Source organism: Atheta coriaria, unplaced genomic scaffold, assembly GCF_025399875.1.
Source record: "Atheta coriaria isolate IRGN ID8LTWV9N9 unplaced genomic scaffold, Caltech_Dcor_3.1 hic_scaffold_5_pilon, whole genome shotgun sequence".
Classification (NCBI taxonomy): Eukaryota; Metazoa; Arthropoda; class Insecta; order Coleoptera; family Staphylinidae; genus Dalotia; species Dalotia coriaria.
In genome coordinates, this window is record NW_027045447.1 from 450,886 (window position 1) to 460,439 (window position 9,554).

Consider the following 9,554-nt stretch of genomic DNA (forward strand, 5'->3'; position numbering starts at 1 on the left):
AAAAATATAAACCAATATAAAATCGTTTTGTTTCTTTTGTACATAACTAAATTAAATAAACCTAAATTTAGTTTATTTTTTTTACTGAATATATTTACTATAATCAATTAAACTCGTTGACACGTTGAAGCACTTAATGTGCGCAAAACAAGCATTAATCACAGCATTATAAACTCATAAATTATTCCAATGCAAAAAACGCATTAATGTATTGCAATATGTTATTCCAAACAGTCAAAATGTTGCAATTAGTTAGTCATTATCGAATCAGTGATTTATCGCAAGCATAAATTAATTTTTAATAAATAAATAATTTTTTATAACGTAGGCAACTGTTTATGCACGTTTACGTTGCGGCAAACAGGATAATAACGCATGCGCGCGTTCCCGGAAAATGCCCCGCACGCATATCGTGGAAAACTCTTCCTGCTGCATGCCCAAAGCACGAAATCGATAATTTTCCCCTAGTTTGTTGTCTAGCGCGTTAACCTACAACCACTGCACGTAATCAGTGTAGGCATCGATAAACCGCATTCTAATCAATTTCCATAAGGACAAAAACGCCTCCATTTTAAAAACCAAATTAAAACTAAACTTCTGACCCAAATATTCAAATATCACAGGTGTGTATCAACTAACAATCTAGTTTAAGGTAATAAAAAGTGTTTTTTTAGAATATTGAGGACAAAGAAATCCAAAATTTAAAAGGAAAGCCACAAATGATCGTGAAATATTAAGATAAGATTGTTTGGTCAACTGTAAACATAACGTTCTCGTTGTTTTCGCTGCGGGGAGGACAATCGAAGAGGTATTTGCGCACGCGGTTATTCTCGACGACGGCAGGACGCTGTGCAAGGTGTACCCGAGTCCGGGCTCGGCCCGCAGCGTGTGGGCCTTGCCGCAGACGTCCTGCAGCATGGTGGCTGACACCGACCACCCCACGGCGGCGGTCACACGTGACTCCAACCTCAGCGAGGCGGACATTGCCGATCAGACGCAGAAGAGTATCTTCGATGTCGTCAAAACCGGGTAAACACTCACAAAAACCACATAGAAACTCATAAAATCACCAAAATTGAGTTTAAAAATCATATTTAATCATCATCATGGTCATGGTCACGATGTTTCGAATATTCTTTATCATCGTCTTCATCATCATCATGTTCTCCATCTCTATACTTCCGTTTTAGTAGTTCTAGTTGTTCTTTCTCCTTAAAACATTAAAAAAGAAAGATTTTGAGATTTTTTTTTAATTATTTTAAGTTCGTTTTTATACTCGTCTGTAAAAGTATTCTTTTTCGAAAGCGTCCCGGCGTTTATCGAAGATTCCACTACCGTCGCCATATTTTTCCGTTTCCTCCGGCTTGCCAACTAATCCGCGTATAAAAAAGCAGTTTTTATTGAGTAATGGTTTCCTTATGGGAATGAACATTGCATGCGCCATCTTTAAATCCGCATATTATTGAGCCAGTCGACTATGAGTCTAAGAAACAATACCATGTTCAAAATCAGGACGAAAAATGCCACCACATTTCGTAGGACGAATCTGTGTACACGGAGAATTTTTATGTTACACGAAAAATGTTGTCAATCTGACAATATTTGAATTTTTATGACGTAAAATTCAAAATGGCGTCGCCTACTTTTCTTTTTTTTCTTTCAAACTAATAAACTTAATATTTCCCTAGTGAGGTTTCCGACATTGAAGACCTCGTAGAAAAACTCGGCACGCAAATCCTCCGCGCCCGAGACGAATGGGGCTACACACCGGCCCATTGGGCCGCCCTGGACGGCAACGTCGAAATCATGCGGTATTTAGTCGACCGCGGTGCACCAATCGACCTAAGTTGTTTGGGAACACAAGGCCCACGCCCCATCCACTGGGCCTGCCGGAAAGGACACGCAGCTGTAGTCCAGGTCCTTCTCCAAGCAGGAGTAGCAGTCAACGCTGCTGATTTCAAAGGTCTCACACCTTTAATGACCGCCTCCATGTTCGGACGCACTGCAACAGCAGCATTCCTGCTTGGAATGGGTGCAATGAATCAGCTTGTGGACATCAATGGCGATACAGCCCTGCATTGGGCCGCCTACAAGGGTCACGCTGATCTTATTCGGTTGTTAACCTATTCAGGGGCAGATCTTCAACAACCGGATCATTTTGGGTCAACACCGTTGCACCTAGCGTGTTTATCGGGGAATGCTGCATGTGTAAAAATACTTTGTGAAAAGGTAACCTATAAAAACTATAAATAACCTTAAAAATAATTTTTGAGGTTAAATTCTAGAGCAATATTGATTTGGAGCCTTTGGATAAAAATGACAAGACGCCGTTGATGTTAGCACAAAGCCATCGTCATCAAGACATTGTCCAAGTATTACTATCAGAAAACAAGCGTAGGAGTACATGGTTCCCTCCAATTAACGAAATCTGGGGTTTGATCTTCGGAAGGGCAGGGAATTCAAAGATCCCGTTGTTATTTTTCATGGTTTCTGTTCTTTTATGGGGATATCCTATGTACATCTTAAGGGTAAGTCCAAAAAGCTTTAATTTAAGGTTAAATATTTATAGGTTATGTTGACAGGTGGTGCCTGTAACTTGGAACCTCCTACGTGGGTCCCACTATTGTTTCATTTACTGGAATATCGTAATGTGGGTTTGCTGGGCGATTGCAAACAGAAAGGACCCTGGTTATGTCCCAATGTCATCTGAATCCTATTATCGCGCTATAAAACAAATCCCGTACTTTGACAAATGGAAGAAACGCAACGCCATCTTGAATCGCCTCTGTCACACATGTCGATGCCTGCGCCCTCTGCGTGCTAAACATTGTCGAATTTGTAATCGTTGCGTGTCGTATTACGACCACCACTGCCCGTTTATCTACAATTGCATCGGCCTACGTAATCGCACATGGTTTTTCTTGTTTGTAATGAGTGTTGCCATCAATTGCTCCATCACGATTTATTTCGCCACGTATTGCATTGCAATTCAAGGATTTGGCTTTTTATATTTGTTGGGGCTTGTTGAAGCTTTCGTGTTTTCCGGCCTCGGGTGGATCCTCACATGCACGTCGGTGCTGCACGCTTGTATGAATCTCACCACGAACGAAATGTTCAACTACAAGCGCTATTCGTACCTGCGCGACAAGAGAGGGCGCTACTTCAACCCGTTCTCACGCGGACCGATTCTCAACCTCATCGAGTTCTTCTTCTGCACGCCGGAGGAATTCGACGACGACTACTACGAGTACATTTGATACTTGAACGCTAACTACAACTTGCACTAAACAAATGCCTTAATTTTTCTACCGCCTAGCCGTAGCCCGAGATGAAAACGACGCGCGAATCCAGCGAATATCAAACAAAAACAAAAACAAGCGAAACGCAGCTTTAGACTTGCAGCATTTGAATTTTACATACAATACGTACATTTCTATAATATATAAATAAAGTATTACCTACGTGCACAATCGACAAGATGAATGAGAAAAGACGAAAATGTTTTACAATAAAACAAACAAAAACACAAATCGACGCAGACGAATATAAACAGCTTGTTAATTACGATTCTTGTTGTGAATATATATAAATATACGATGTTTAAACTTAAAATTTATGCAAATTGCGAGCAATTATAAACGAATTAATTGTGAAGCACAAACATTACTCGATTCAACGAGGGAAAACATATTAATAAAGATGAAATAACGATGAAATCATAAGATAATCTTTAATTCATCCATTAATAATAATTTTTCTTTTGTTTTTTAATTAGCCAGAAACTGATCTCATTTATTTTCGTACAATTTCCGAGAATTTCACGTAAACAAAAATAATTCCGGGCAGAAATTAATTCATGACGTCAGAAAATGCGTGAACACGTTTTAAAAAGCACTTAAAAACACTTAAAAATTAAATACGCACTGAAATAGTGACAAATTACTTGTAATTAGTCTTTTAGGATCCGGAAAAGACAAATTCAATCAAATTTGACGTTTCCATGATTCCATTTATCAATTTGTTTACTTACTAAACTTGGTAGCAAGGTTACCATGCGTAAATTCATTTAAATAATAAAAATTGAGAAATTAAACGGAAGTAAACTCAATTTTTAATTATTTTAAACAAAAATTTAATTATTTTGTAATTTAAGTGCAAAAAAAGATCCATTATTAACAAAATTGTGTCATTATGTTAATTTTATAAATTGTTTACGTCTAATAACTGCATAATCTTATTTTTTAGCCGGCGAGCTTTCGTCTTAAAGCAAAAAAAAACTCTGAAGATCCCCACCATGTACGTCACACGCTCAAAAAACAATCCGTCGTCAATTTGCTATAAAACCGATGCTGAATCCACAACAAAATCATACCTGACTTGTGTACCCATAAAGTTACAATAATTTTTACTGTGAAACATTAAATATCATTAAAATGTACCAGGCTGATTTGTATATACGTAATAATGATCTACAACGTCGTGATATCTACAAAGTGTTGCATAATTCAATGAATCTCATAAAATGGACCGGCACGGGTGAAGAAATGATCGTGGATTTGGGTTGTGGTAGTGGAGATGTTACCAAAGACGTTATTCTGCGATCATCACCGAAAATCAAAGGAATTGTTGGTGTGGATATATCAAGCGACATGTTAAAATTCGCCCGGGATCAGAACTCACACGAACAAATTGAATATAAGCATCTAAATCTCGCCACGAAGCATAAAATTGATCAGAATCTACGTGGGAAATTTGATCATGCGTTTTCTTTCCATGTTTTTCACTGGATTAAAGACCAAAAGTGAGATTTTTACTTATTTTTATGATATCTATATATATAAAAATGAATTGCTGTTCGTTAGTCTCGCTAAAACTCGAGAACGGCTGAACGGATTTATCTTATCTTAGTCTTGAATTATTCGTGGAGGTCTAGGGAAGGTTTAAAAGGTGGGAAAAATTCGAATAATTGCCGGAAAAATCCTCAAAACAGCTCTTTTCTATAAAATAAAATTTGACATTGAGATTCAATCATAGTTATAGTTAAATAGTTGAATTCGAGATGGCGCGCTGAAGTGCATTATTGACAAAACTTTATATAATTAATTTCTTTAAATTAAAATTGCTAATCTTATTGATCGAATTAACTCTTACTATGAGTATGTCTAGAAAAAGAGAGTAAAAACGAATTACATTTTTATTAAACACTGCCGGAACGAAGTCGCGGGCAACAGCTAGTTAGTTAATATAACTTAATATAACCTAACATAACCTAAATTTCAGGCGTGTTTTCAAGAATATCTACACCATGTTGAAACCAGGTGGAGATATGTTGGGTCTTTTTGTCGCCAGTACCGATGTGATGTTAATATATGAGAAACAAGCGATGATGCCGAAATGGTCTAAGTATTTACAAAGAGTTTCTGATATTTTTCCGTATCAACATTGTGAAGATCCGCAAGTGGCCATTGAAGATAACCTCAATCAAGCGGGGTTTTCACATATGGTCAAACTTGAAAAGCGAGAGTTTATTTATTCCAGCAGAGAACATTTTAAAAGTAAGTTTTTAATTTTATAAAAATTAAAAATTTTATTGATGAGAACCGATTTCTAGCATCAATGGCTGTAATAAACCCGTTTGTGAAAAATGTGCCCGAAGACCAACACGAGGAATTCATGGACGATTTCGCTGACATCGCTGAAGGTCTACATTTCTTCTCGGATCACGATCAGCACAACCAGATTGTTATTGTGCCTTACATTTTGGCGGTGATTTACTTACGAAAACCCGATTTTTAATTTACTTAGAAAATAATTTATCCCATGTACATTCACAGAATATCTATTACTATTACTAATAAATTTTATTCTATGCTATGCAACGCCAACGCATTTCTCCTTCATTTTTTTTCGAACTTTCTAAACACCTCCATATTCTCGCGATAAGTTAAGGCTTAAACAAAAAGGGACAATGACCAGCGCGGTGACGTTACGTGGGGTTAAACGAATAGAAAGTTTTATGTGATTTAGGATTAGAATCCCGACCGAAAGTTTAATGTCCCTTCAAATGTTGAAATTTCTCTTTTCTAAGGTTTACAGCGTTACATTGATCGCAGGGTCATTGGTCCCCCAAAATATAAACAACTAGTTATGTATAAATCATAAATAAATCAAGAAAAAATAAATTTTTAATAAAAAATTTTTAAAAAATGTAAAAATCTATAAATTTAAAAAGAAATAAAATTATTTTTCGGTTTGCAAATGTTTTTTGAGGTTAAAATTAATGATTTTTGAAAAATTGTAACATACAGTATTAGATATTCTTGTGATAACATTGAAACCACAAAACAAGTAGATGGTTAGCGCTGACCTAACATTGACACATACTTGAAAGCCCCAAGAGTGTTCAAAGCGGGGGCCTGGCCGGTACACTTAGTCAAATATGAAAATTAGGCCAAGATTTAGTTGTTAAAGGTCGTTGCCATCCATTGCTATCAAAGCTTTCATCCAGAGCTTCATTTTCAAGACTTTTAGAAAGTTTTTTGAGAGTTTTTTTGAAAGTTTCACTATTTTACATCCCCAAAACCCATTTCTAACATATTCCTAGACGCAGGTGCGTGAAACAATATAAAAACTCTTATTTTATGACTTTTTATTCGTCCCCGCATTGTTTTCCACCCGAAAACCTGCCCAGAAGCCCTCGACAATGCAAGTGATGTTCGGCTAGGTTAGTTACGCGTTAGTTACATCCCAAAGACCCTTTTTTTCTATACAGTAGAAGACCTTGAATTTTTTTCAACTTTTCAACTGAAAAAAACAAATCAAAACCGCTTCTTCATCCCCAGATGATGGAAAGATAACTAAAACCTACACGAAGCAAGAAGTGAAGTAATTAGTGGCGTGAGTCGTGGTTCGTTGCGATGGTCATTGCCCAAAACAAAAAAAAAAAAACCATCAAGAAACACACACGTTGCATTTCGGTTTCTTGAACTTGTTGTCGCCCCGATGCACCGGGGCGAAGATGCCTCGACTGCGCCGGCCGAAAAGTACCCTGACCAGACACAATTAGCTTCTTCTTATTTTTTCATCCGAGGCGTCGGCGATGTCACGGCGTGCGAGTGGTTGATGTTGTCGGACGAGTCAAAAATAAAGCGAGCGGAAAACAAAACACACATTTTCGGGGCTCCACGAACGCCGCGCTGCAAGAGATACCAGAGGATGAAGAGACGAGTTTGTTGACCGAGAGCCAAGATGCGTTGCATTGCCGCGGTCGCGTGTTTGCAGGGTACACAAACACGAAAATGTTGTAGTGGTCAGTATATTAAATGCCGAACTTTACGCGCATCGCAAAGAAAGCTGCGCGGAATGCTGATTCTTCGAAGAAGACGATACAGATATACCGAATTTTCAGCAGCGGCGTTTTTATTGCGGCTACATTTTGAGTTTTATGGCCGCCATCTTGTCACGTTGGTGTGCGCATAATAGTTTCAGTTATTTTCCATTCATATTCATTCACAGCCAGCGTTAAATAAGTTATTATTATAGAAATTTACAATATGTAACCAGGAAGTTTATTGTTTGTTTACTTTCAAAGATCATCTCGAGTTAAAAATCAATTTTTACTCGAAATAGAAATAGGTGCATACAATACCAAACCTTAAAATAGCAAAGAATTTGAAATTTAAATTCAAATGCGTTTTTTCATTGAAAAAACGCAGAGAAAGTTGGATTAAACTAATTTGGGAATGTTTTGGTCACGTTCGGGAGGATGGGCCATCTTCGGCTTTCGGTTTCGCCCGCCTCCCTTCTTCCCACCACACCAACACCAACGGCAACATCCCGCGAGTTGTACATATAACAGATTCGAATTCGGATTGGGAAAAAATGTATAAAAGACGGCCGGACCTCAGCCGGAATATGTAGTGTCGACGCGACCACTCCAAAGGTCCTTCCAAAGGATCCCCGGCAAGACCAAGATGAATCAAGCGATCCTCTATTCCAAATACAATGCTCTACAAAAAACGGACGTCAATTTTGTTCTGGAGAATTATCTACGATTGATCAATTGGCGTGAAAATGATGCCATCCTGGATGTTGGCTGTGGTAGTGGTGATGTTACGACCAAACTCCTGCTGCCGCGGATTCCATGCGCGTTCAAAAAACTCGTCGGTGTGGACCTCAGTGAAGAAATGGTTCGATTTGCTGCGTCGCAGAATACTCACCCGAATGTGAGCTTCTGCCAGATGAATATTGAACGCAAAGATATTCCGGAAACTCTCGAGGAGAGTTTTCAGCATATTTTTTCTTTCTATGCTTTGCATTGGATCCAAGAGCAGAGGTAAGTAAATTTTAAAATTTTTAAAGAAATTAAGAAAAATTGAGTTAATGTTTTGTTCCAAAGGCAAGCGTTTGATAATTTGTACAAAATGCTAAAACCCGGTGGAGATATGCTGTTGACCTTCCTGGCATCAAACCCAATTTTCCACATTTATGAAAATCTCGCATCGAATACCAAGTGGATGGATTACATGAAAAACGCGCAGAAGTTTATCAATCCCTATCAGCATTGTGAGCAACCCGAGCGGGTTTTAGAGCGTTTAATGCAAGAAGTTGGGTTTTCCATTCATCTTTGTACCGTAATTGAACGGAAATACGTTTATAGTGACTTGGATGTTTTCAGAAGTAAGTACATAACCTTAATTATATACTATTCTTTTGTACAAAGTAATTATTAAAATAAAAACCAAAATTCCAGAGTCTGTAATCGCCGTGAATCCATTTTTGGGTAATATTCCTGAGAATATGCACAATGACTATCTGATGGATTTCATCAGCGAGGTACGCAATCTAAACTTTCTAGAATGTAACGATAACAACAACGAAGAGCGCGTCCGTGTGCCGTACAAACTACTCGTCGTTGTGGCATCAAAACAATCCAGATAGAAACTGATAGCAGCGGTGAGACGTGTTCTTGAATGTGCCATATCGATGATAACACATAGTAATATATACAAATAGTATAAACATGAACAAAAATATTTAGATTTAAGATGGAAATTGGAATGAATAAAAATAAATACGTATAAAATTTGAAATTTGTTTGAAATTTGTTTCCCGATGAGTAAAATATGTATGCGCAGTGATTTTAACGCGTATAACTTGAGCATGCTTAAGACTTAAGTGCACTAACCTTGTCATGCAATAGGGGACTTGGTACAGCAATGGAAACATAGTTTAATAAACGTTTTAATTAGCTTTGAATAGTTTGTTACCCGAAATTTGCGATTTTATCACTAAAAAACACGAAACATAAATAAACGCGTCTGCATCGTTCACGCGGCGATGTATCACTGAAGATAGACAAACAGCAACCTCTAGGTAACCCCCACAGGCTCAGCGTCTTCCAACCTTGTCAATAACGTTTGATTATTTTGTTTTGACTGCAGTTTTAACACCAAAACCGACATGGGGAGACATCTTCAGGTATTAAAATAAAACAACATTAAACATTAACCACTCAGAGCATAAGAGTTCACCAATCTTTCAAAGCAACCCCA

The 9,554-nt window shown here is 37.7% G+C and overlaps 3 protein-coding genes and 1 long non-coding RNA gene across 4 annotated transcripts; 3 read left to right on the forward strand and 1 right to left on the reverse strand.

Moving 5' to 3' along the window:
* Positions 1-353: 353 nt before the first annotated feature.
* On the forward strand, positions 354-3,716 carry Patsas (palmitoyltransferase Patsas). Its single transcript, XM_065302929.1, has 5 exons — positions 354-623; positions 675-1,029; positions 1,689-2,229; positions 2,286-2,528; positions 2,583-3,716. The coding sequence occupies exons 2-5, from the start codon at positions 917-919 to the stop codon at positions 3,255-3,257; spliced, it is 1,572 nt and encodes a 523-aa protein (XP_065159001.1). The 5' UTR covers positions 354-623; positions 675-916; the 3' UTR covers positions 3,258-3,716.
* On the reverse strand, positions 1,076-1,606 carry LOC135792314 (uncharacterized). The gene is made up of 2 exons (XR_010548262.1): positions 1,277-1,606; positions 1,076-1,211 (listed from the first exon to the last, which is right to left on the reverse strand). It is a non-coding gene; the product is annotated as an uncharacterized lncRNA (long non-coding RNA).
* A 637-nt stretch (positions 3,717-4,353) lies between the features above and the next one.
* Positions 4,354-5,874, forward strand: LOC135792313 (juvenile hormone acid O-methyltransferase-like). The gene is made up of 3 exons (XM_065302931.1): positions 4,354-4,801; positions 5,281-5,555; positions 5,612-5,874. The coding sequence occupies exons 1-3, from the start codon at positions 4,434-4,436 to the stop codon at positions 5,794-5,796; spliced, it is 828 nt and encodes a 275-aa protein (XP_065159003.1). The 5' UTR covers positions 4,354-4,433; the 3' UTR covers positions 5,797-5,874.
* A 1,980-nt stretch (positions 5,875-7,854) lies between these two features.
* Positions 7,855-9,072, forward strand: LOC135792312 (juvenile hormone acid O-methyltransferase-like). The gene is made up of 3 exons (XM_065302930.1): positions 7,855-8,335; positions 8,399-8,679; positions 8,753-9,072. The coding sequence occupies exons 1-3, from the start codon at positions 7,974-7,976 to the stop codon at positions 8,938-8,940; spliced, it is 831 nt and encodes a 276-aa protein (XP_065159002.1). The 5' UTR covers positions 7,855-7,973; the 3' UTR covers positions 8,941-9,072.
* The last annotated feature ends 482 nt before the right edge of the window (positions 9,073-9,554 follow it).